The sequence below is a fragment of the Sus scrofa genome, chromosome 4 (assembly GCF_000003025.6).
Source record: "Sus scrofa isolate TJ Tabasco breed Duroc chromosome 4, Sscrofa11.1, whole genome shotgun sequence".
In the NCBI taxonomy this organism is placed as follows: domain Eukaryota; kingdom Metazoa; phylum Chordata; class Mammalia; order Artiodactyla; family Suidae; genus Sus; species Sus scrofa.
The window spans coordinates 36,360,694-36,387,899 of NC_010446.5; the positions used below are offsets into that span (position 1 = coordinate 36,360,694).

General features: G+C 42.0%; 1 protein-coding gene across 3 annotated transcripts in view; it reads left to right on the forward strand.

Annotated features, from left to right (window-relative positions):
* SNX31 (sorting nexin 31) overlaps positions 1–27,206 on the forward strand; it is an 86,902-nt gene that overhangs the window by 57,381 nt on the left and 2,315 nt on the right. For 2 of the 3 annotated variants that reach the window (XM_021089041.1, XM_021089043.1), the window contains exons 9-13: positions 2,726–2,818; positions 8,445–8,648; positions 15,787–15,900; positions 18,556–18,633; positions 23,817–23,873. In XM_021089041.1, coding sequence (XP_020944700.1) covers positions 2,726–2,818; positions 8,445–8,648; positions 15,787–15,900; positions 18,556–18,633; positions 23,817–23,873 — 546 coding nt within the window. The remainder of the gene's footprint in view (positions 1–2,725; positions 2,819–8,444; positions 8,649–15,786; positions 15,901–18,555; positions 18,634–23,816; positions 23,874–27,206) is intronic. The other variant, XM_021089042.1, reaches the window with a different exon arrangement.

Consider the following 27,206-nt stretch of genomic DNA (forward strand, 5'->3'; position numbering starts at 1 on the left):
TAGATCTTCAGCCCATTTTTTGATGGGTTTGGTGTAGAGCTGCAGAAGGTGTTTATAAATTTTAGAGATTAATCCCTTGTCAGTCTCTTCATTTGCAAAGATTTTCTCCCATTCTGTGGGTTGTCTTTTCGTTTTGTTTAGGGTTTCCAGGGCTGTGCAGAAACTTTTAAGTTTAATAAAGTCCATTTGTTTATTTTTGTTTTTATCATCATTACTCTAGGAGATGGATCTGAGAAGATGTTGCCATGGTTTATGTCGAAGAGTGTTTGGCCAGTGTTTTCCTCTAAGAGTTTTATAGTATCTGGTCTTATATCTAGGTCTTTAATCCATTTTGAGTTTATTTTTGTGTATGGTGTTAGAAGTATCCTAATTTCATTCTTTTACATGTGGCTGTCCAGTTTTCCCAGCACCACTTATTGAAAGGGCTGTCTTTTCTCCATTGTATCTTCTCACCTCCTTTGTCATAGATTCCTTGCCTATAGGTGTGTGGGAAAATTTGTTTTCATCTTATGAACATATCAAAGATGGAAGAGCTCAAAAACACGATTACCCCAAATCTTAAATCAACTTACACATAAACTCTTAATATTTTGGTGTGTTTATTTCATATACTATATTTCACTGATACGCACATCCATTTTCTTTCTTTCTTTTTTGGTCTCTTAGGGCCGTACCTGGGGCATGTGTAGTTTCCCAGGCTAGGGGTGCAATCAGAACTGTAGCTGCCGGCCTACGCCACAGCAATGCCAGATCTGAGCCAAATCTGCAATCTGCACCACAGCTCACCACAACATTGGATCCTTAACTCACTGAGCGAGGCCAGGGATCGATGGATGTTAGTCAGATTCGTTTCCACTGAGCCATGACAGGAACTCCCACATCCATTTTCTTGATTCATAAGTATGCATACAAGGTCTTTGGGGTTTTGTTTTATATAAATATAAATACACACACACATACACACATATATTTTTTGTTCTATAAAACTCAGGATCTACTACTACTATACCCTTTTTAACGTGACATTTTTCATGTATCAATATGTCACAGACTTTTCCCATGTTTTTTGTTATTCTGTATAATCTTAAACGATAGCTTAACCTATTACTCAGTTGTATCCAAACTCAATTACCTATTTTGGTGCATAATAGTACCTATTTCTTAGGGTGGGTGCGAGGATTGACTTTTCTTTAGGGGTGGGGGAGAGGCCACTGAAATCATAGAAATTTACTCTCAGTTCCACAGGCCAGAAGTCTGACAACAAGTTGCTGGCAGGGCCGTGTTCGCTCCGAAAGTGCTAAGGGAGTTTCTATTCCTTGCCTCTTCCATCTTCTGGTGCCTCTCAGCTTTCCTTGGCTGGAATGCTGCTCATCCATTAGAAAAAGATGAAATCCTGCCATTTGTGACAACATGGATGGTCTTTGAGAGTATTTGGCTGAGTGAAATAAGCCAGATAGAGAAAAAACAAATGCCATGTGATTTCACTGAAATATAAATTAAATGATAAATAAACAAGTAATAAAATAATGTAAATGAACACATCGAACCACACAAAAACAAACACGTGGATACAGAGAACCAATTAGTAGTCACTGGGGGTGAGTGGGGAGGAGGCGGGATAGACTTTTGTTTTAGAGCAGTTCAAACATTGCCTGCCACATAGTCCGCACGCTGCTTGTGTTTGCCACTATTCGTAGTTGAAATGTTTTCAACATTGCAAACAGTAGTAGTAACAGCCTTACCAATACATCTTCCCTGTGTCTATGTTTATCATTCCTGTAGGTGCTTTTGAATTTATATGCCAGATCTCCTCCATGAAGTTGTACCAGTTTCAGTTGCATTAGATCCGTATGAAACTTCCTCTTTCTCCAAACTCTCGCCAACTCCAAATATTATGTATTTTTTCAGTCTTTGCCAAGTTGAGAGGCCAAAACATTCTTTGATGACTAGTGAGGTTCGATACATATTTTTCCTGTGAAATTCCTTTTTATTGATGGCTAATACATAGCCTTTGTCCATTTTCCTCTTAGGGATGTTTACATTTTTTTATTATTGCTTTACGTAAAAAAGATTAACTCTTTGCCACATGTCATGCAGTCATTTCCCCTGGTTTGCCGTTTGCTTCATATTTTGTCCCTTGGTGGTTTTTATATAGAAGTTTTAATATTTTTATGTAATTATATAATCATTTATATGACATTTTGTCTTTGTGTCTTAGATATTTTCCATCCCAAGATGAGATAAAAATATGTCCCTTTTATTTTCTTCTAGTTCTTTTATGGTTTTTTACATTTGAATCTTTGATCTCTCTGGGTTTATTTGATAGGATGATGTAGGGTAAGAGCTAACTTTATTTTCTTTCCCAGGTACTGTCACCTGTCCCCAAACCCTTGAGCAATTGCTTCTCATATCCAACTAATTTAAAAAATGATCTTCAGGAGTTCTCTGGTGGCCTAGCAGTTAAGAATCTGGTGTTGTTACTGCTGTGGCTAGGGTCACTTTGCTATGGCATGGGTTCGATCCCTGGCCTAGGAACTTCCACCCTCCAAGGGCACATTAAAAAAAAAAAAAAAAAAAAAAAAAAAAAGGAACCCTTATAACATGCTAAATCCTCATATATGTCCACTTGGGTCTGTTTTTATAGCCTTTCATGCACAAGTATGTTTTTGTCAGATTAATTAATTTCCTTTATGTTTGCTAATTTTATTACTTATATTGTTTGAAGGCAATACAGGACATAAAAAAAGAATGGGCCAAACCCACAGCGGTGCAGAGGCAGAAATTAGAAGCTCTCCAGAAAGAAGACAACCAAACAAAGGTGAATGAAATATTGCACCAAGAGGAATCTCTTGGAAGGGAGTGAAAGAAATGTATTGCAATTGAGCTGTTTTTGTAATTTATAAACCCATCAAGCACTAAAAATCAGGCTCTTTTAAAAATGAGAATACCTTCATTGATTTTCCTTTTCATTAAGTTAATAAAGGCTTATTGTTTAAAGGTTTTAAAAAAATACAGGCAGTATATTGTGAGTCCTTTGCCAAGTTCATTAATAAAGACCCTCAGCATTATTTTTAATGACACAGAGTATTCCATTTTATGATTGTTATCATTTAGCTAGCCAATTTCCTCTTATCGGAAGTCAGGTTATTTCCAGGATTTGCTGCTATAAATCACTTTGGCAGCAAGCACCATGAGGCCCACGACTAAGTCTAATTTATACACACCCCGTGCGGTTCCAGCACCTGGGATGGTTCCTGGCTGAAGGTCCCTGAACATGGCAGCCAACATCCTCTGTCTTTGAATACATGTTCTATTATTCTTGAGGATATATTTCTAAATATCCATCTTGAAAACTTCCATAAAGATGGTACCAACTGACCTAACCTTTGTCCTCAAGCAATATATTTAAGTCTGACACATGAGGCATATTTTAACAGAAGAAAAGGCCTTTGCTTCATTGTGTTGTCTTTTTTTTTTTTATCCTTCATGCTTTGCCAATGTTCACTACCAAAGCACTGATTTTGAAGAAAATGCAAGCAAAATGTAGAGGATTCATTTATACTAAGCTTGATGTAAAAAGGTATCCATGAAAGTCTATGATATTTTGAGAATTTTATTGATGAGGTGCAAAAAAGGAGAAAGCACATACTGTTATGATTTAGTATTTCCCCCCTTGGTATTCCATCACAGCTTTGACACGGAAATTTCGGAGTTTGATTTCTCTGTGAATTTGTAAATGTTTATAATTACAGGTTCTATTTTGATAGATAGCATGTTGCTGCTACTTTGGGTTTTGTTTGTTTGATGAATGGATGGATGGATGGATGGATGGATGGATGGATGGATGGATGGATAGATGTCTTTTTAGGGCTGCACCCATGGCATATGGAGGTTCCCAGGCTAGGGGTCCAATTAGGCCTACAGCTGCCAGCCTAGGCAACAGCCACAACACCACCAGATCTGAGCCGTGTCTGCAATGCATGCCACAGCTCATGGCAACGCTGGATCCTTAACCCACTGAGCGAGACCAGGGATCGAACCCTCAACCTCATGGTTCCTAGTAGGATTTGTTTCCACTGCACCACGATGGGAATTCTTGCTGCTACTTTGGATACAATGACCAATGTTCAGGACATTTCTGCTCTGTAGACATTTTAATTTTGTAAGAATATTGTTTTTAACCATCCTGCTGTGCTCTGCCAAAATTTTTATTTCTATTTTTTGCTACACAACAAATTGTATTTTCTATGTTGACTGTTTTCATTTTATCCTACTGTTTTGATGGTAGTCTTTAAAAAATACTTTTGAGTGCATGAATTTAGTACTCTAGATTTTCTTTGCATTTTGTTCAAAATCAATGCTTTAGTGGTGAGCCAAATCTAAAGAATAAAAAAGTAGGAGTTCCCGTCGTGGCTCAGTGGTTAACGAATCTGACTAGGAACCATGAGGTTGCGGGTTCGATCTCTGGCCTTTCTCAGTGGGTTAAGGATCCGGCATTACTGTGAGCTGTGGTGTGGGTTGCAGACGCAGCTCGGATCCCACGTTGCTGTGGCTCTGTTGTAGGCCGGTGGCTACAGCTCTGATTAGACCCCTAGCCTGGGAACCTCCAAATGCCACGGGAGCGGCCCAAGAAATGGCAAAAAGACAAAAAGATTTAAAAAATAAAATAAAATAAAAGAATAAAAAAAGAGTAAAAATATAACACAACAAAGCAGAGGCCGTATCTTTTTAAAAAATATGCCTTGTTTTTTATATATACCGCTTCAGGACAGGGTATGTGTGAATTTTTTTCTTCATCTAAAAAAAAGAAAACAACCACCATTATTCGAGTTAAGGGATTTTCTCTTGAAGCATCTAAGAACACTGCTATAAAACCAGCATTACTTGTGGAATGCCCTGGTGGCGCACCGGCTTGGGTTGCTGTCATGGCATGGGTTCGATCCCTGGCCCAGGAACTTTTGTGTGCTGAAAGTATGGTTAAAAAAAGAGAGGGGTGGGGAGAGAGGGAGAAAGGGAGAGAGAGAAAAGAAAAAACCAGCATTAAGTGTTTGTGAAGTTCTCTACTAATGGAGTCAACACATTAACAGGTATTGCTTTACTTTATGTACATGGACAAGAAAACTTGGAATTAAAAATGAGGGAAATTAACTTAAAGGAGCAGTCATTTGATCTAAATCAGAGAGACGCTAACTACAGCCCATGGGCCAATGTTTATATAAATAAAGTTTTATTGGCACACAGCCATGCTTGTTCACTTATATATCGTCAAAGGCTACTTTTGTGCTAGGGCGGTAGAGGTAAGTAGTTGCAGTAGAGCCCATAGCCCACAAAGTTGAAAATATTTACTATGTGGCTCTACAGAAAAGTTTGCCAAACCCTGATCTAAATGAAAATACAGAAACCTACCTTCAGCAGTTATACATATTCAATTATCTTTTTCAGGTACAATCTTCTTAAAAGAACTAATTTTCAAGTAGATAATCCTTTCAGCTTTCTGTCTTCTGTTTTTATACAGTCAGTAATATCAGTGCACCCCCTTCGAATGGTAAATGCCAGCCAGCATTTTGAGCAAGTTCTTTACTCACCACCAACTTTCTCAAGCAATAGAGCTTAACTTTTTTTTTTTTTTTTTCCTTTTTAGAGCCGCATCTGCAACATATGGAAGTTCCCAGGCTAGGGGTTAAATCAGAGCTGCAGCTGCCAGCCTCCGTCACAGCCACAGCAACACCAGATCTGAGCCACATCTATGACCTACACCACAGCTTGAGACAATGCCAGATCCTTAACCCACTGAGTGAGGCCAGGGATGGAACCTGCATCCTCATGGATACTAGCCGGGCTAGTATCATCTATACATCCTCATCGATACATTTGGATACTATATCCTCATAGTCTCATGGATGCATCCTCTTGGCTACTACAGGAGCTCTGTGGAGCTTAACTTTTAATTAAGCAAATACTCTCATCTCTTTTAAAGAACTGCAGTCATGACTTCATACCAGATCTTTTTTAAAGTATTACCAAAGAATAAAATTGACAATTACAGACTTAATTGTCAATAATAATAAATGAGAACTTTTGCAGTAAGAGCCATGAAACTACTCCATATGCTGTGTGGCAAGATGATTCAGTCCCTGTCCCTACCCCACACAGGTAGCATCTACTCCCAACCTGTCATTTCTTTTTTCTTTTCTTTTTTTTCTTTTTTTTTTTTTTTTTTTTTTTTTTGTCTTTTTGCCTTTCCTAGCACTGCTCCCACGGCTTGTGGAGGTTCCCAGGCTAGGGGTCTAATCGGAGCTGTAGCTGCCGGCCTACACCAGGGCCACAGGAATGCAGGATCCGAGCCTCGTCTGCAACCTACACCATAGCTCATGGCAACGCCAGATCCTTAACCCACTGAGCAAGGCCAGGGATCGAACCTGCAACCTCATGGTTCCTAGTTGGATTCATTAACCACTGAGCCACGACGGAAACTCCCAACCTGTCATTTCTTTTTTTTTTTTTTTTGTCTTTTTTGTTGCTGTTGTTGTTGCTATTTCTTGGACCGCTCCCGTGGCATATGGAGGTTCCCAGGCTAGGGGTTGAATCGGAGCTGTAGCCACCGGCCTACGCCAGAGCCACAGCAACTCGGGATCCGAGCCGCGTCTGCAACCTACACCACAGCTCACGGCAACGCCGGATCGTTAACCCACTGAGCAAGGGCAGGGACCGAACCCGCAACCTCATGGTTCCTAGTCGGATTCATTAACCACTGAGCCACGACGGAAACTCCCAACCTGTCATTTCTGATGCTTCCCACTGACCCAAAGGGAGGCCTGGTAACTTAATAACCCCCTAGGTTGAATGGATGGGCTGTAGCACAGTGAGCTGGTCCAACATGTAGCCAGAAGGGACAGTAACCTGGGATCCTTCTGCTACCTGGTACTAAGCCTCAACTGCCAGCACATTTCCCTTTATCAGAGAGCACTCTGTGTAGCCCTTGAAAGGGAGGGGTACGTTACTGTTACCTTGCTTCAGGGAAGGATTGGCAAAGAGCCCGTTGTCACTGGGTGGTAAAAAGAGAACCCTTGTCTGAACACGCATCTCACACCCCGTCAGGCAGGACCATGGTGAAGCCCAGAAGAACAAGGTGGAGGTCACCAAACTGATATCTGGTTACTTGAATGCAGTTATTAATAATCACCTTGTTAAAAAAATGAAAAGTCCATGGGAGTTCCCGTTGTGGCTCAGTGGTTAACAAATCTGATTAGGAACCATGAGGTTGCGGGTCTGATCCCTGGCTTTGCTCAGTGGGTTAAGGATCTGGCGTTGCTGTGAGCTATGGTATAGGTCAAAGACATGGCTCGGATCCCGTGTTGCTGTGGCTCTGGCGTAGGCTGGTGGCTACAGCTCCAATTGGACCCCTAGCCTAGGAACCACCATATACCATGGGAGTGGCCCAAGAAATAAAAAAAGAAAAGAAAAAAAGAAAAGAGAAAGAAAAGTCCTCAGTAGACGGATGGATGCCAGGACCCCGGGTGTGAACTACAGTTGTCCTCTGTTCTTAAGTAGCATCAGAAGCAGAGGGGAAAACTAAGCCTTAAATGTCACCTAAAGTGTTCCCTTGATGATTTTGAGCTGTGGAACTCCGCTTAGAGAACAGACTCTCTTGCTCTCATTGCATTGCCATTTCTAAGGCCTCTGTCTCTGACAGTTAATACTACCAGCATATAAATATAAACTCCTTTCCTCCTACATGGATCTCAGTTTTTAAAAACACAACACAACATCTTATTTTATTTTGGGGGTTTGTTTTTCTTTCTTCTTCTTTTTAATGTGACATCTGTAGCATATGGAAGTTCCCGGGTTAGAGGTTGAATCAAGAGCTGCAGCTTCTGGCCTATGCCACAGCCACAGCCACAGCCACAGCCACGCCAGATCCAAGCTGCATCTGTGACCAACGCTGTAGCTGGCAGTAACACTGGATCCTTAACCCACTGAGTGAGGCCAGGAATTGAACCCACATCCTCATGGATACTAGTCAGGTTTTTAACCCGTTTAGCCGCAATGGGAACTCCTAAAACACAGCGTTTTATTGGTACACATTTTATTTACTTTGCTGCTATAATCTGCTGAGATAATCATATCTTCTCTGACTTCATTCTGCTCTTTTCTTCATTCATCATTCCCACATCAAATATTTCCATTCCCACTATAGCTGAGCTCTGCAAATGGAGCAGGGACTCAGTGGTGAATGAAGCAGGACAGGCCATGAACTTGGGCAGCCCTTATTGTTAGAGCACAAGGGGCCTTGTCTTCATTTGCATCGTCCAGAAGAAAAAGGAGCTTTCCCTCTGACTCCACTCCATGTGTTCTCTTAGAATGGCAGTGGCTTCTGACATGAGATTTTCATCTGCTTTAAGCGGTCTTTTGCTTCCTCCACCCCCTACCTCACCTTGGAGCAGTTTCTGGAGCTGTCCCGGGGGATACGGCACTATGGATACATACAGCTGGATCCCTGTACCTGTGACTACCCAGAACCGGGCTGTGGGGCCCTCCTGTCTGTCGGCAATAACGAGATCAGCTGCTGCGTAACCCTGCCCGATAACCAGACCCAGGACGTCATTTTCCAGATGAACAGAGTGAAGTGCTGGCAGGTGACCTTCCTTGTGAGTAACTTGGCACCTTACCCATGATTGTAAAGCTTCCACCTATGATTTTAAAACCTAGGGTTCTTGGATGACAACATCGTTGCTGGGGAGACAGGTTTGCCGTTTGAATTGGTACATGGAGGGGACTAGCATCTGAGCCTCAGGGAGCATCACCTAGTGGTAAAATCTGTCTCTTATCTGGGACTCATTCCCCATCCATTGTAGCAGAGACACCCATCTTCCCACCTCTCAGTTGTAGGCTTCTCTGCTGCTTGAAGGGTATCTAAAGCAATAACAACGTCTAGAAATAACAGCTACCATTTATTGATCACTGAATATGTACTCAATATGGACAAGATCTCTATAGCCCATTAGAGCTATTCTTTTCTCTCTCTCTCTCTCTCTCTCTCTCTCTCTTTTCTCTTTCTTTTTTGTTCTTTGGCTGCCCTGGGCATGCGAAGTTCCTGGGCCAGGGGTCAGACCTGAGCCATAGTTGTGACCTACGCCACAGCTGCGGCACTGCCAGATCTTTAACCCACTATGCCGGGCCAGGGATCGAACCTGCATCCCAGGGTTCTAGAGATGCCGCTGCCAATCCCATTGCACAGTGAGAACTCCCATCACAGCTGTTCTTAAGGGTCCCTGGCATCATACCTACACTGCCATCTCCTCCCAAGAGAAGCCCTTCTGATCAGACTTACTGAGTGCCTGCTTTGTGCCAGGTACTGTGCTGGCCAGTGTGTCTTAACTATAACCCAGTGAGCTAAGAGGGGTTTCCTTTACACAGACAATGGAGGTTAACTAGTAGAGGACAGAGGCTCCTAGAGCAACTGTGACACCCAGTTGCTGAATCCATGAAACCCATGGGGGTTTTTTTAGTTGGCTTGATCCTAAGCCTGTCTGTAGCATTTGATACTGTCACCCATGTCTTCCTTTTCAAAACTCCCCCTGCCTTCTCCCCTAATTTTGTGGGTTTCTTCTCCCCCTGACCATTCCTGAAATGCTGGTGTTTCCTGGGGTTCCATTTCTAGCATCTTCCTCTGCATATTCCCTGAAATCAGTTAACCAGATGACCGTCAGAAGGCCCATATTTCCTACTGCATTCTTGACGGTTTTACCAAGAGTTTTTGCCTTTTCCCACCCCAGACTCATGCTTGCCCTCTCATGCCCACCCTAGGGTTCTTTCTTCTGTGCCTTCTACCTTAGTAAAGGGGACTTCCCACCCATTAAATGCCAAACCAGCAAGCTTGAAGTCATCTCTGACTTTTTTCTCTTTCTTTACACTTAAAAAAAAATTGCAGTATAGTTAATTTACAACTATTAATTTACAGCTATTTAATTTACAGCTATTCAGTTATATATGTGTATGCTTTTTCTGATTATTTTCCATTATAGGCTATTACGAGATGGTGAATATAGTTCCCTGTGCTATAGGGTAGGTCGTTATTGGTTATCTCTTTTATATATGGTTGTGTGTATCTATTAATCCCAAATTCTGAATGTATCCCCCCCTACCCCCACAGCTTACATATTTTTTTCTTTTGGTAATTTTATTTTTTTATTTTTTTTGTTTTATATAATGATTTTTTTTTCCATTATAGCTGGTTTACAGTGTTCTGTCAATTTTCTGCTGTACAGCGTGGTGACCCAGTTACACATACATGTATGCTTTCTTTTTTCTCACATTATCATGCTCCATCATAAGTGACCAGACATAGTTCCGTGCTTACCCGTTTAATTGATGATGGAGATCTGTCTATTCTATGACTCTGCTATTCTTTAAAACTTTCCCTTTCTTTCTGCCCTCACAGCTCGGTCTCAACATTTCCTGCCTGGAAGAAATCCAGCAGCCTCCTAACTCTTCTCCCTGCCCCACTGCTTCCCTCTTGAAGTCAGGAAAAACAAAAAACAAAAAACATCTCTGATTGCAGTCATTTTAAACTATGGGAACTTTTTTTGTGGCCCCAGATTTGGTCTCTCTTGAAATAGATCATGCACCTTTGAAAAGAATGTGTATGCTACCATTCTTGGGTGGAATAGTCTAAATGTCAATTATGTCAAGCTGTTGATGGTCTGCAAATCTCCTCTATCCTTATTCATTTCTTTCTACTTGTTCTATCAGTTATTAAGAGGAGGTTAAAATATTCAAATATAAGTGTAGGCTTCTCCATTTCTTTGAGTTTTGTATTTTTTCCTTCTTTACCTGCCTTCTTTTGACTAAGTGACCATTTTATGATTCCACTTTTTGCACCATTGGGTTTTTGTTTTGTTTTGGTTTTGTTTTTAGCTATACTTTTTTCTTTCTTTCTTTTTTTTCTTTTTTTTTTCCTTTTCTGGCTGCCCAGCAGCGCATGGAGTTCCCAGGCCAGGAATCTGATCCAAGCTGCAGTTTCTCTCATCTTGTAGTTTTTCATTCTCTTAATAGGGTCTTTTGCAGAGCAAAACATTTTGATTTTGACAAAGCCTAATTCATCTGTTTTTCCTTTTATTTTTTGGGTGTTTTTGGGGTAGAGTCTAAGATTTCTTTGCCAAACCCTAAATCCTGATGATTTCCCCCCGCCAGGGTTTTTTTTCCTAGAGGTTTTATAGTTACATACATTTAAGTCCATGACCTATTTCGAGGTGATGTTCATATAGGGTGTGAAATTTACAACAAGGTCTCCTTTTTTGCCCATAGAAGTCCAATTGCTCCAGCACTGTTTGTTGAAAAGTCACTTTTTCTTCAATCGAATTGCTTTTGTGCCTTCATGAGAAATAAGTTGGGGAGTTCCCATCATGGCTCAGCAGTAACAAACCTGACTAGGAACCGTGAGGTTGCAGGTTCAATCCCTGGCCTTGCCTAGTGGGTTAAGGATCTGGCATTGCTGTGAGCTGTGGTGTAGGTAGCAGACTCGGCTCAGATCTGGCATTGCCATGGCAGTGCTGTAGGCTGGCAGCTATAGCTCCAATTCAACTGCTAGCCTGGGAACTACCATATGCTGTGAGTTCAGCCCTAAAAAGAAAAAAAAAAAATCAGTTGGGCATATTTGTGTGGGTCTGTTTCTGGATTCTCTCTTCTGTCCCAATGACCTTTGTGTCTATCCCTCCACCAACACCACACCGATATTCTCTTGGTTTGTAACAGTTTTATTGAGATAGAAATCACATACCATATCAAGTCTGTATGCATATCAAGTCCATATGCATATCAAGTCTACAACTCAATGGCATGCGGTATATTCAGAGTTGTGCAACCATCACCACATTCCAGTTTGCACACTTTCATCACCTCCAAAAGAAACTCCATATCCTTTATCAGTCACCTCCCTAAGACCTAAGAAATCAGTAATCTACTTTCTCTCTCTATAGATTGCCTATCCTGAACATTTCATATTAATGGCATCATATGTAATATTTGTAGCTGGTTCTTTTACTTAATGTTTCCAAGTGGTAACGTTTGTATCCATACTTATCCCTTTTATGGTCAAACAATATTCCGTTGTATGAATATACCCATTTGTCCATTGATGGATATTTGGGTTGTTTCTATCTTTTGGCTGTTATGAATTATGCTGCTGTGAACATTTGTGTACACGTTTTTATGGGATGTGGGTTTTCATCTCTCTCAAGTGTATACCTTGGAGTAGAATCGCTGGTAACTCTACCATGCGGTAACTCTGTGGTTAACTTTCTTCTCCACTTGACATCCCAACAATAGCGTATGAGGATTCTGATTTCCCACATCCTTGCCAGTCCTTGTTATTATCTGATTTTTTAAAATATTGTGGCCATTCTGATGGATGTAAAGTGGTATCTCGTTGCCATTTTATTTCAGTCTTTTTTCTCTCTGTGTTTCATTTGGGTAGTTTCCGTTGATACGGTTCAAGGGCATTGATCTTGGTCATTTTCTTCTTAGTATCTAACATGTTGTTTTCCCATTCAACATACTTTTATTTCTATTGTTGTATTTTCATCTCTGGAAGATTCATTTGTGCCTTTTACAAATACCCTCCATTTTTTTCCTTATTGTGCTGTTTTCTCTAAATTTTTGAGTTGTGGAACATGTTTAAAATGACTTAATACTCTGGTCTACTAATTCCGTCATCTCTGACATTTCTGGGTCTATTGCTGTTCATTGATTTTTTTTTTTCCTGTTTGCCAGAGCATATTTTTCTCCTACGTTGCATGCCAGGTCATTTTTTATGGTATGCTGAACATTGTGAATTTTGCATTGTTGAATCCTGGATTTTATTGTGTTTCTTTAGAGAGTATTAGGAGTTCCCATCAAGGTTCAGCAGGTTAAGAACCTGACATCTCTGTGAGGATGCAGGTTCCCTCCCTGGCCTCACTCACTGGGTTAAGGATCCAGTGTTGCCACAAGCTGAGGTGTACATTGCAGATGTGGCTCAGACCCAGCATTGCTGTGGCATAGGCCAGCAGCTGCAGCTCCAATTTAACCCCTAGCCTGGGAACTTCCATATGCCACAGGTGTGGCCTTAAAAAGAAAAAAAAAATTTAGAGTATTTTAAATATTTTAAAATAGAGTATTAGGTTTTGTTCTGGCATGCTGTTAAATTACTTGGAGATAGTTTGGTTGGTTGGTTGGTTTGGGGTTTTTTTTGGTTTTTTTTCCCCACATCTGCAGCATGTGGAAGTTCCCTGGGCCAGGGATCAAACCTGCTCTGTAGTTGTAGCCTGAGCCACAGCAGTGGCAACTCCAGATCCTTAACCCACTGTACCACGGGGAAACTTCCTGTTTTTTGAGGGTTTGTTTGTTTGTTTGTCTTTTTGCCATTTCTTGGGCGGCTCCCATGGCATATGGAGGTTCCCAGGCTAGGGGTCGAATTGGGGCTGTAGCCACCGGCCTACGCCACAGCCACAGCAACTCGGGATCCGAGCCGAGTCTGCGACCTACACCACAGCTCACGGCAACGCCAGATCCTTAACCCGCTGAGCAAGGCCAGGAATCAAACCCGCAATCTCTTAGTTCCTAGTTGGATTAATTAACCACTGAACCACGACGGGAACTCCGATCGAGGGCTTTTTTTAAGCATTCTTAAGGCAAGAGCAGTCTGGAGAACTAATTTGGCCCTTTACTCGTTTGCTACCATTCTTAGGACCCTCCATATCTTGTTTATTAAGTTCTCTCTACTCTGGTTGATAGAAGCACAAGCTATGTCCAATCTGAGCTCTTATGAGCTTTTCAAGGGTTCTTTCCCCACCGTACACAGATGTGCACGCACACTGCACATCTCCAGCCAAGCCCAAATCATTATTTAGCCAAAGGTTTGGAAGGAGCTCTCTGGTGCTGAGTAAAGCCTTTGTCTTTTGTCTTCTGCCCCACAAATTCTAACCTCGACTTCTTCAAACTTTTACCTTTTTCTCCTCAACTCAGCAATACGTCTGGGCTCTTTGAGTTTGAGTTCTCCCTCTCTGCACTGCCTCCTGGAAACTCCTCTGGGCAGTAAGCTGGGTAACTGGAGAGCTCACCTTACTTGTTTTTCTTTTCCCTGAATTAAGAGTCCCACATTATCTGTTGCTCAGTGTCTGAAAATAGCTGTTTCCCAGTTCATTTTTTATAATAATGCTGCCAGATCCATAATTCTAAAATAGCAATTTATGTTATTATCTAGCTTTTAAAATCTTTTAACAGGAGTTCCCGTCTTGGCGCAGCAAAATGAATCCGACTAGGAACCATGAGGTTGTGGGTTTAATCCCTGGTCTCACTCAGTGGGTTAAAGATCCGGCATTACCATGAGCTGTGGTGTAGGTTGCAGACGCGGCTTGGATCCGGTGTGGCTGTGGCTATGGTGTAGGCTGGCAGCTACAGCACCGATTAGACCCCTAGCCTGGGAACCTCCATATGCTGTGGGTGCGGCCCTAAATAAATAAATAAAATCTTTGAACAAATGCCTGTTGCCCTCGAGATAAAGCCCAGACTCCTTAACTTAGCTTATAAAGCCTGTTCTAACGGTAGAAACCATTTTGGTTTCTCCTGCTTTAGTGGTAAGCAGTAGAAACCTACACTCTTGGCTCTAGTGGGAACAAAAAGATTTATTGGAAGGATATGGGGTAATCCACTGATTTAAAGGAAAGGCTGAAGCAGAGGCTTAGGATCATCCGGAACCAAAGGAGCTCACGGTTTCTAGAAAGTAGGAATTCTTTATCTGGAGCTACTCCGTGGGCCTTCTGTCCTGGAATCAAATGAGGGACACAGAGAGTATGTGTCCAGTTGGCCCGAGCTTGGGGCCTGTGCCACACTGTCCAGCAGGGCAGCATTTCTTGATAGTCCCACCTAGGGAGCTTCAGTGAAGAGGGAAGGAATTCGAAACTCCAGTCCTAGAAGAAAAAGGATAGATGCTGCATAGCAAAATCACAGGCGTTTCCTACCAGGCTTTCAGGATCTGGCCCTGCTCTGCCTCTCAAAGCCTCTTTTCTCATCAGCCCTCATTCCTCACGGCCTGTGCTTCCGCCACATTCGATCATCTCCAATGTGCCAGGTTCCCTTAGGCCTCAGTGCACTGGCGCTGGTTTTTTCTTCTACCAGGAACCACTGGTCACTACTACCCCTCAAAAAACAAACAAACAAACAAAAACAAACACCATGTAGACAACAACCTTGAATAGTTTCTACTTTTTTTTTTTTTTTGCTTTGTAGAGCCACACCTGCAGCATATGGAAGTTCCCAGGCTGCAGATGCTGGCCTACACCACAGCCACAGCAATGCAGGATCTGAGCCATCTACAGCTTACACCACAGCTCATGGCAACTCCGGATCCTTAACCCACTGAGTGAGGCCAGGGATGGAACCTGCATCCTCATGGATACTAGCAGGGTTTGTAACCTGCTGAACCACAAGGGGAACTTCTGAATAGTTTCTACTTCTGCTCAGGTAACCACCTTTCCCTGTAGCCCCCTGCACCCACCCCCCTGCAAAGCTCCCTTTAGCTCCTAATCTACCTCCTGGATTAGGTGCTCATCCTCTTTACTTCCAGGGACTTATGTCTGCTACCCTTAAATTTCTTCTATCAAACTCTGATGATGACTTCCATGGCGCCTCAGAGGATTGGTCGCTTTTGGGGAAGAGGGATCGTGTCACTTGTTTTGGTATTTTACCCAGCACGTAATAGCCACTTACATTCCTACTGAATATCAACTAATGTCTCTTCCTTTGTAGGGGACTCTGCTGGATAGGGATGGGCCCCAGCAAACTCTCAACCAGAACTTAGAGCTCAGATTTCAGTACAGCGAGGGGAGTCGCTGGCAGTGGTTTGTTATTTATACCAAACAGGTGAGTTCCTAGAGCAGAGCGGGAAAAGCTTTCTTACTAAAATGTGCTCTTGCGTGCTGGGTGGACAAAGCACGTTACCCTAACCCAGCCGGAGCTGAGTACCAGAGCATGCTACACACGCTCCTTGAGGCCTGTAACACCATTTATTTTGTTTGGTTTTTGTTTTATTTGACTAGTCACCATAGTCTTCATATCAATTTGAAATGAATTTAGTTACCAAGTAATAGAAGTCTCCACTCACAGCGACTTGGACCATGGGTCAGTAAACTTTTTCCTCAAAGAACCAGATGGTAAATGTTTTAAGTTTTGAGGTCCGTGTGAGTCTCCATTGCAACTGCTCAACTCTCTTGTAGCACCAAAGCAGCCACGGACAATACCTGAACAAGTGAGTATAGCTGTGTTCCAATAAAACTTTATTTATAAAAACAAGTGAGATGGGGCTAGATTTATTTGCCAACCTCTGCTTAGACAATACATATTTTTATCATCTCCATAAGAATGAATACTGGAGGCAGATGATTAGCATCCTTATAATTCTTTTGACCTTTTCTAAGTAGATAAAACTATCCCTTTATCTGCAAAGGAAAACCTTACCCCAGTCGCCCCCCAGCAGATGTTCCATTATGCCTAATTGGCCAGAACTGGGTCACATGACCACTCCTAGCTGCAAGGGAGTCTGGAATCAAGCATTTAGCAGAGAGGAATGGTATTAAGGATCAGCTTAGAGGAAGTAGGAATCATTGCCCAGAGCCGGATACTTTGTCCTCCCCAAATCAGAGTTCTAGTATAAGGGAAGAAGGGACAGTGGCTGTTGGGTAGCTATAATTACATTTGAAATAAATTTGAAATAATTAAAATTAAAAATTCATTGGACATCTAATCTAAATGCCAAATCCAACCAAAAATTATTTTTACTGAGCTCACTTAAGCTATCTCAGCTTGGAATCAAAACTACAATTTTCTAAAAACAAAACCACAATATCAAAGTAATCTTTGTATCCATGTTATATGCACCATGAGTCCCTGGTGATCGCATTAAATTCTGTGTCCCATGAAGCATTCTGGTTTCAGGCAACCAAGGCTCCCTTTCAACTCTCTACTAGTACAGTTGTGATCAGGAGATAATAGATATCAATATCCTCTGAAAAGCACAAAGTACTAAACCAAAATCCTAGGTTAAATGGTTCCCCAGGTTCACCTTAAATATGAAACATCCTCAGGGCAATGATAGGATGGTTTACTGAAGCAAGATCTGTAGCCACTTGGAAAGACACAGAGAGATTTTGGCAGTGAAACCACCCTCTTTCCCCAGAATGCTAAGTGTAGTCGTTAAATTTTATTACAGTCTTTTAATCTAATCTGTAGCAAATGAGTTTAAGCCACTATAGAGAGGTGCAGTAAACATCCTTTTAAAGGATTCCTAGTAAGGTCTTATTTCCTTTGGCCTGTGGGTTTGTTGATGGGTACCCAAGGGTTATTTCTACAAAAGGCAGAAATGTGGCCCGTGTGCCTTGCAAATACAAAAGAAGGCTTGGGCCCCAATCCTTCCTAGGCCCTTTCAACAAAAGCGCAGTCCCTTTGTATTTAATAAACCTTACCTGGCTTATAGCAGAGTCCTCACCTACATCTCTCTGTCTATTTATAGGAATATGAAATCGGTCCACATCTTGGGGGACACCATTAAACACCTTCCTAGCTGCACTGGAGATTTGTTTGTTTGTTGTTTAACTATGTCATACCTTGGTTTTGTGTAGGTTGCATATATGCACAGATAAACAGGGTCAGTTCTTAGCTAAAACAGGGAGGCAAACTTTGCGTTTATATATAAACCCCACACCTGTGCCTCTTTTCCTTATTGGTGGCAGCCCTTTCTTCTCTCCCCCTCCCCTTTCTCTCCCCTTAAATGAAATGCAAGCCATCATGCTGTTCAGGCCTGCAAGATCTTGAAATGCTCCCTTTATTGATTGATTGATTGATTGACTGTCTTTTTAGGGCTGCACCCGTGCCACATGGAGGTTCCCCGGTTAGGGGTCGAATTGGAACTGTAGCTACCAGCCTCCTCCGCAGCCATAGCAACGTGGAATCCGAGCCATGTCTGTGGCCTACACCACAACTCACAGCAACACTGGATCCTTAACCCACTGAGCAAGGCCAGGGATCGAACCTGCATCCTCATGGATACTAGTCAGATTCCTTTCTGATGAGCCATGATGGGAACTCCTGAAATGCTCCCTTTATGGAGCCCATTTGCCCTCCAGTTCTACTTTCTATGTCCTACCTGCCAAGGGTTTTCTACATTGGCTACTACCTCAGCCTGAGTTCTCGCTCCCTCTCCTCCGGCAAAGTAATAGGGTAAAAAGGGGGGTGTGTGTGTGAAGGGGTAGTTTTAAAAGGGAAGAAGATTTGTAATGAGATCTTGGCCATTTACATCTGTCTTTTTAAAATTTTACTGTAAATACATCCATGTAATTGTGAAAATTTATGGTTACTTGCTAATTATATCTTAGGGAAATTTATGAAAGTTAAAGAACTCTAACTTCTTAAAAGCATGCTGTTGGAGGGCAGAACTCAAAATCGGCTTTGTGGTATAGGGAGGGAAGGAAGAGAATGGAAATCTCTTCAATAGACTGAGTTCTTTATTTCTGGATTTCTTAGGCTTTTTGGCTGAGTAGCTGCTTAAAAAAGATGATCTCAGAAAAGATGGCAAAGCTAGCTGCAGAGAACCCAGAAATGGTAAGTGCCCTTATCTGTGTCTGTGTTTCACTCTGTTTCCACCATCCACTGACACTGAACTACACTGATGGATTCAGTCTGGTCCTCAAGGGAGGAACCCAGCTGCCCAGAAGTGAGCTGCTCTGCTGTCTGGGAGCTCAGTCTTCAGAAATCAAGCCATGTTTTTTGTTTGTTTGTTTTTTGTTTTGTTTTGTTTTTTTAATGGAGAAGTTGTTCTTGGGTTGCTGAGAACTCTCTAACCTTCTACTCTGTATTCTGGTATTTCTGCCTTCCCCCAAATGGAAGATTCCAGATTTACCGTAAAAGCAACATCATAAAGACAGTACCTTTTTCTTTTCTTTTTTTTTTTTTTTCCTCCCCCGAATCAGAGCTGTAGCCACCGGCCTACGCCACAGCCAGAGCCACAGCAATGCGGGATCAGAGCCGAGTCTGCAATCTACACCACAGCTCACAGCAATGCTGGATCCTTAATCCACTGAGCAAGGCCAGGGATCCAACCCAAAACCTCATGGTTCCTAGTCAGATTCCTTAACCACTGAGCCATGACGGGAACTCCCCTAAAGACAGGATGTTGAGATGAGCTTACGTAAGCCCTGCAGTTTTGCCTCTAGGAAGAACTCATAGCCTCTGTGCCAAGTTAAAATGCCTTTAGCAGTTGGGAGCAGCCGCTGACTTAAAGAAGCTCTCAAGGCTATAATTTTTTCTCCATGTAAAATTTTTCTTAGTTTTTCTAGTCTCCATCTCTTCATGAAAGGCCTAATTACTCATTGAAAGTGTTGGTGCCAAGCTGCAAAGAAGGGTTCCTAAGAGTTTAAACTTTGAAATTGCCTTGCTACCATTACAATTCAGGCACATGCCAAATAAGACTGTACAGTTTGATTTTTAAAAATGTTACAAATACGAATGCTTGCATTGACATTTATAAACATAATTCTCTTGCAGAATAGTACACTTGTCTTTAAAATAGAAAATACTTCCCTATTTTTTTCACTTAATTTTGTCTTTGATAAGAGGATGGAGAATATCTTTTAACATTGATCTTTACTTGGCTTTGCAGCTTGTTTCTAAGAAAAAAGTTGCGTTTTATACTTATTTCTCTGCCTTCTAGAATTGAAAATATTTTCCCAGGGAAAATAAATTTCACTGCCATTTGGTGTTTGAACAACCCAAAATGTATTAGAGAGTAGCAAATCAAAGCAATGAAATAATCAGGGACGCTCTTTTTAAAGAATAAGACAATCTAACTTCCTAGGCAGGGTGGACCCTCTTAAGCTCCAATTTATGTGTGTGTGTGTGTGTGTAGAGAGAGAAAGAGAGAGCGAGGGATGGAGGGAGGACAGAAGTAATTAACTAAATAGCTCCATTAAAATGGAGAAGTGCTCTCAAATGCGGTTCCATATAATGTAAGCTACTTGATGCAGGAAATACTTGTACAATAAATAGCTAAAGAGTTTGCTCTGTAATAGAAGGTAGTGATCTATTTAAAGTTTTCAAGAAAAACCACCGTGCTACCACATTCCTTAGATTTGCACACAAATTAAAATCTATAGTTTAATCCCTATGACTGATAGCAAAATCAGCATATAGTCAATAAAACTTATATTGCTTTATCCAAAGAACTTGCTTTATCCAAGTTTTATGTCTGTGGACTCTTTATTTTATTCCTTTCCTTATTTTGGTTCTTAAAAAGAAAAGTTAAGACCCTTCCTCTTGAAAATGGGGTGGATGTTGTAGGAAGAGCCCACCTTCCAAGAGAGCGTTGTAGGCACAGTCCACATTTTAGGCTGGAATTTCATCTACACACTCATGACTAGAATGGGACCCTAGAAAGGAAATAGAACAGACAAATCAGCTGTTTGAACTTGACTGAGTTCCAGATCTCCCAAAGTATAGTTGATGAGAACAAGGCATTTTCTGGAGCTTAAAGTAGCCACATACATGTTTGACTGTGACATTCCCTTGTTTTCTCAGTAAACACATAGAGTCTGAACTGACACCTATTCTGTATAGAAGGCTTATATGGATTGTGGTACAGAGGTCTCTAATTTGTAAGGCAGAAAAAATTCTAAGATTTTGCTAATTGTGAAGACTCTGGGGGAGGGAAGGGGGAATTGAGGAAATGGGAAACAGATGAGCCCCATAAATAAAGCACATGGTCCCCAGGGAGATTAACTAGTACTGCCTTGTCCTGGTGAGAAGGAAGGAGAGATAGAAGGAGTTTCGTGCTATCTTCAAGTTAATTAACTTCGTTAGCTTCAGACACTGGCTTTGAAGATAAGATTTGAACCCTTTATGAAGGGACCCTTAAAATTTGAAGTTAAACAGGAGTTCTTGTTGTGACTCAGCGGGTTACAAACCCTACAAGTATCCATGAGGATGCGGGTTCGATCCTTGGCCTTGCTCAGTGGGTTAAGGATTTGGCATTGCCCTTGAGCTGTAGTATAGACGCAGCCCAGATCCCAAGTTGCTGTGGTTGTGGTTTAGGCTGGCAGCTGTAGCTCTGATTTGACCCCTAGCCTGGGAACTTCCATATGCTGTGGGTGCAGCCCTAAAAAGCAAAAAAAAAAAAAAAAATTGAAGTCAAACAAATGCACTAAAGAAATATGTACACATACACACACATACACACACACACACAAAAAAACATGTTAAAACATGTCAAATTCTTAAGACATTATTAACTGCAAACTGGAAGGGGACAAAAAAATGTGACATTCTTCTAAGAGCTATGCTCCTACACAAAAACCTAAACTTTTTTTTTTTTTTTTTTTTTTTTTTACTATTTGCCCCTTTTAACTAGAACAGAATTAAAGGATTATTTTTAATGTGAAAATAAAGTACATTAGTTTGGAGACTTGGCTGCCTATAACAAAAAACAAAACAAGACAAAACAAGTGTCTTAGACAAAATAAAAGTTTGTTTCTTTCTCATCTAAAAGAAGCCCAGAAGAAGGCAGTCTGGGACTGGGATGGTGGCTCCATGATGTCACCAGAGACCTTTCTGCTCTGCCACCTTCAGTGTGTGGCATTTACCTCATGCCCAAGATGGCTGCTGGAGCTCCAGTCATTACATCCACGTTCTAGGCAGCAAGTAAAAAGAAAGAATGAAGATGCGCTCACCTCTTTAAGGAGGAATCTGAGAAGTCCCATACAGAATTTCTGCGTATAGTTCATTGGGCAGGAGTTACTCACACCACAAGCCCACACCCCGCTGTAACGAACACTGTTAAATGTAGTTTATTGGAGATATGTTGTCCTTCCAAATAAATTTGGATGTTTTATTGAAGGACAACGTGGATAATGGAGTGGGCTACTAGCAATGTCTGCTATGTAAAGACATCTAAAAAACACCAAGAAAAGAAAGCAGGTTGATTTTATGCAGCAGATGTGTTCTTAAGGAGCTTCTGAAAGTGTATCATCATCATTGTTATTTGTACATTGAACCAAAATCTGAATACTTGAGAGGTATCAGGAATATGCTGGTAAATAATTTTCTGACTGATAAACCATGTAGGAGTTCTCCTGTGATGCAGCAGGTTAAGGATCTGGCATTGTCACTTCAGGGGCTCGGGTTGCTGCTGTAGTGAGGGTTTGATCCCTGGCCTGGAAACTTCTTCATGCCACAAGTGTGGCCAAAAATAGAGAAGAAAAACAATGTGTCTTTTAAAATAATCTATACCTAGTTTGATTGTTTTTATTAGCTGGTATATCTTTTCCTTAGGTTTACTTAAAAGTGGGTCTGAATCTCTACATTGGTTTTCTGAAAAGTGGCAAAGAGCGAGCTGGCCTTGTGATTCCGTTGCCGCAAACTGCGGCATAGGTCACAGATGTGGCTGTGGCGTAGGCTGGCAGCTGCTGTGGGAACTTCCATATGCTGCAGGTGCACACACACCCTACCCCCGCCAAAGAATACTAACCTAATGGAAGTCCTGCATATCCTTCAAAGCAATGTATTTTATGGCAAAACTAAGTTAACCCACTGAAAAATAATGCTGTTTTGCAAGGTCATGTTATGTATCCCATTATTTTTTAATGTTCTATGGTCTCATGAATAATAAGCAATAATAAACACCTTAGTTAATTCGCCCCCTCATTCTGTCATTTCCTGTTTTTACCAAACAGGGGCTGGAAACTGAGGATCCAGCATCAGTTTGTTTGTTGGAGGAGAGAGGCAATTAGTACAGACACTGGGGATTCCAGACTGATAAACTGAGATAGACACATAATGCATCATTGCTCAGTAGTCATCCTTTTTCTTTTTGTATACGAAGAGTGAGTCTAAGACCTTTTTCCCCTAAACCCTGGCTAGGAGCCTGACTTTTGTGTGCTGTGACCTTGCCCTCTGACCTCCAGCCTCCCACCCGGGTCACCCATCAGGAAACTCAGTGAGATTGGGAAGTGAGAGAGAATGGAGACTACAGTATTTATTTCTCTAACTCTGACCCTGCTGGGTGTTTGTGGTTGGCCTGGCCCTGGCTGAGAGCCACACCTCCTGTGGGTGACCTTGCCTCCCTGCTGTTATGGCTTCTCTGGTTCCTGTACCAGCTGCTCCCCTGGCCTCTTCAGGCCTAGAAGTGGTAAGAACCCCCACCCACCCCTGGATGCTAACCCCTGGGGGGCTCCAACCCCCGCTTCATTGATTCACTTTAATCCTCCCCACACCTCCCTTAAGTAGCTCCTTTTAGAAACTCCCCTGTTACCCCAGGAGCAGGCCATCTGTCTTCTGCCGGTCCCTGACTGTTATATGACGTTTATCTCATGTGCAGGATGTAGGGTCAAGTATCTTCAACTTCACTTTGATTCTTCCCTTGATTAATGAGGCCTTTTGATTAATCCAAGCACCATTTGGCTTTGGTTCAGCCTATGGATTGGAGCTCTGTGCATTATTTCTGGATTTAGGGGTTCACTTCGTGTCAAGTCCTTTAAAAGCTATGCTAAATCACAAAATCCATAGGCAGCCACCAGTGGTAAACATCACTTCACTTTTGGGGACTCAGTTTCTGTAACGTTGAGATACTTGCAGGCGAAGGGGGAAGGTGCAGGTGACAAGCAGGTGTCCTGCTGACTGGCAGCCTTGGGGACCATTAAGAGGATTAGTGTGGAAGGAGAAATGTGCTGGTTAAATAGATTACTTGTGTGCTGCCTCTCCAGCTGTGCTGACTGACATTTTACTAATCTATTTAGCAGATTGAAGTTCCGGAACCAGGCAAAAGTAAAAAATGCCACCTTCCACAAAGCCAGGTCTGTGAGTAAAATGATGTAATGGATATATTATGATTTTGCGAAATCTGCCCATTTTCCCCCTTGGAATAACCAAAGTCATCTTACTTTTAAGAATAAGCCAGAATCTCTTTCTTAGAAGCCCCTCCAGGGGCTGGTCCAGTTGGACAACCATCACAAAAATAGAGTGTTTTTATTGTAGTATCCACTTGGGCTCAGAGAGGTACTTTCTTGAATTTATATAGAGAGCTTCCATGAAGAACACAAAATTCTTGAGTGATTTTCTTCTACACTCCAAGCATTTTTTTAAAAAAAATCCTCTTTCTAGTTTATATATATATATGTATATACATAGAGTCTTTTTAGGGCTGCACCTATGACATAGGGAGCTTCCCAGGCTAGGAGTCGAACCAGAGCTGTAGCCGCAGTCCTGTGCCACAGCCACAGCTATGCCAGATCCGCACCACATCTGCAACATACACAACAACTCATGGCAACATCACATCCTTAACCCACTGAGTGAGGTCAGGGATTGAACCTACATCCTCAGAGATTCTAGTCAGATTTGTTTCTGCTAAGCCACGATGGGATTGCCTCTAGGTTTATATATTTTAGTTTCACAGACTTTCTGCAGTATACACTGGATAAAACAACTTTTAAGTTTATAAACTACTTTCTCAAGCATTAGGTCTACAATGCAGATAACAATAACAGTAAAAATCACAGTCTATTAATAAGATTATTATTAAGCATTAATAGACACTCATTGCCCGGCACCATTCTGAGCACTTTTATGTGGATTGGTGCATTTATCCTCATCATGATCCTGTAAATTAGTTGAGAAAATTGGGGCACAGAGAGGTTAGGTGACTTGCTCCAGGTTAGACAGTTCTCAGTGGTAGAAGGAAGCAGGCAGTCTGACTCTAGAGCCGTGCCCATAACTATTCCTTTCTAGGTTCAAATCCTGGTGTAGGAGAATGAAATAAAGGCAGCCTCTAAGTAGCATTTGAAAGGGACTTCTTATTGGTCCAGTTCCTGTCTGCTGTGTATGTAAAGGCAGTTCATATATAAATACAGTATTTCTAAATATATAAGGTCCTTCCTTGAGTGATTAAGCTTCGGAAAAAAATATTTTAAAACAGATTAAATGCAGGGCTGTCTCTCTTACATAATAGCATTTCTGGCTGTTTCTATCAGACAAGATGCGAGCTCAACCACGTACTTACTGGCTGTGTGTCTTCAGACAGATCAAAAAACTGAATGTGGGTAAGGGCTCTTGAGGTGCTTTTTAAAATGCAAATTCCTGGGAGTTCTCATCATGGCTCAGCAGTCAATGAACCCAGCTAGAATCCATGGGGACGTGGGTTTGACCTCTGGCCTCAATCACTGAGTTGGGGATCTGGCATTGCTGTGAGCTGTGGTGTGGGTCGCAGACAAGGTTTGAATCTTGTGTTGCTGTGGCCGTGGTGTAGGCTGGTGGCTACAGCTTCAATTGGACCCCTAGCCTGGGAACCTCCATATGCTGTGGATGCGGCCCTAAAAAGACCAAAAAAAAAAAAAAAAAAAGCAAATTCCTGGGCTTCACCCCCAGAGATGGAGATTCAGTAGATAAGCGTTTATAGCCAGTGCCCCAATGAGAAGCAGGGTACCAAGCTTCCATTTCTTTATCTGTGAAATAGAGGTGGCCATCACTCCATCACCTAAATGCATCCACTTCAGCAGCACAGTGATGGCACAGAGCTGTGGTTCTCAGCCTTGACTGCGTATTAGAATCACCTGGAGAGCTCTAACAACTAATGCTGGCTGGGCCCCACCTCAGAGACTCTGATTTAATTGACCTGGGGGCCTGGCAGTGGAATTTTTTAGTAGCTCTCCAAGTGGTCTAATGTACAGCCAAGATTGGAACCATTTTCTCAGAACAGTGGTTCTCAGAGTAGGGTCCCTAGACCTGCAAGGTCAGCATCCCTTGGGAACTTGCTAGAAATTCAAATTCTCAGTCCCCAAATGTAATGGATCAGAAACTCTGGGGGGTTCCCACCGTGGCTCAATGGTAATGAATCCCACTAGTATCCATGAGGACACAGGTTCGATCCCTGGCCTCGCTCCTTGGGTTAAGGATCTGGCATTGCCTTGAGCTGTGGTGTAGGTCACAGATGTGGCTCAGATCCTGTGTTGTTGTGGCTGGCGGCTATAGCTCCGATTGGACCCCTATCCTGGGAACCTCCATATGCCACTGGTGTGTGCTTAAAAAGACCAAAAAAAAAAAAAAGAAAAAAAGAAAAAAAAAAGAAAGGAAAAAACTCTGGGGCCTGGGGCCAGCAATCTGTATTTAGCAAGTCCTCCAGATGAGTCAGCCTTGCGTTTAGGTTTGAGAGCCACTGTCCTAGAAGTACGGACAGCACAACAGTCAGCGTGGATGAGCAGCAATGCCAAAACAGTGAGCCCTCCTCATGCTCTGAGCAGGGCCAGCCTGTCAGAAGGGTTTAGTGCCCAATTATATTAAATTCCAACTTATTTTAGCCAACCCGTGTAGAGAGCTTATCCTAAACTGTTGTAATTGCTTTCTGCCTCTAACTGATTTAATCCTCACAACAACCCAAGGAGTATTATTATCCTTGGTTTGTAGTCAAGGGAACTGAAAACACAGAAAGGTTAAGTAATTTGCCCAAGGTCACACAGCTGGTAAATGTTGAGTGAGTATCCATACCGAAGCAGTTTTTATTTGTTACTTAACAAATAAAGCTTGTTCCTTTAACCATTTTGCCATGGGGCTTCTCTATCAGAACACATCTGTCTTACAAAAAGGATATTTAGCTACTCTGCTTGGTGAGCTGCTGCAGACTTATTTCACCCGGGCCAAAGCCCACTCTCCAGGGCCCTGTCTTTGAGATTTTATAAACACTGAAAGGCAATTATTCCCTCACTGAAGGTTTATAGCTTCCATAACATCTTAAAATATTTTAAAATAACCGTAATACTTTTTAAAACTTTGTATTTATGTGGGGTGTGCACTTAAAATTTTGAGTGACGTTAACAATTGAAAGTCATATGTCTTGGTTTTTTTATTTTTTATTTTTTATTTATTATTTTTTTGTCTTTCTGCCTTTTCTAAGGCCACTCCCATGGCATATGGAGGTTCCCTGGCTAGGGGTCGAATCGGAGCTGTAGCCATGGCCTGTACCAGAGCCACAGCAACGCGGGACCCAAGCTGCGTCTGCAGCCTACACCACAGCTCAGGGCAACACCAGATCCTTAACCCACTGAGCAAGGCCAGGGACCGAACCCACAACCTCATCGTTTCTAGTCGGATTCATTAACCACTTCGCCACGACGGGAACTCCCTAACTTTTCCTC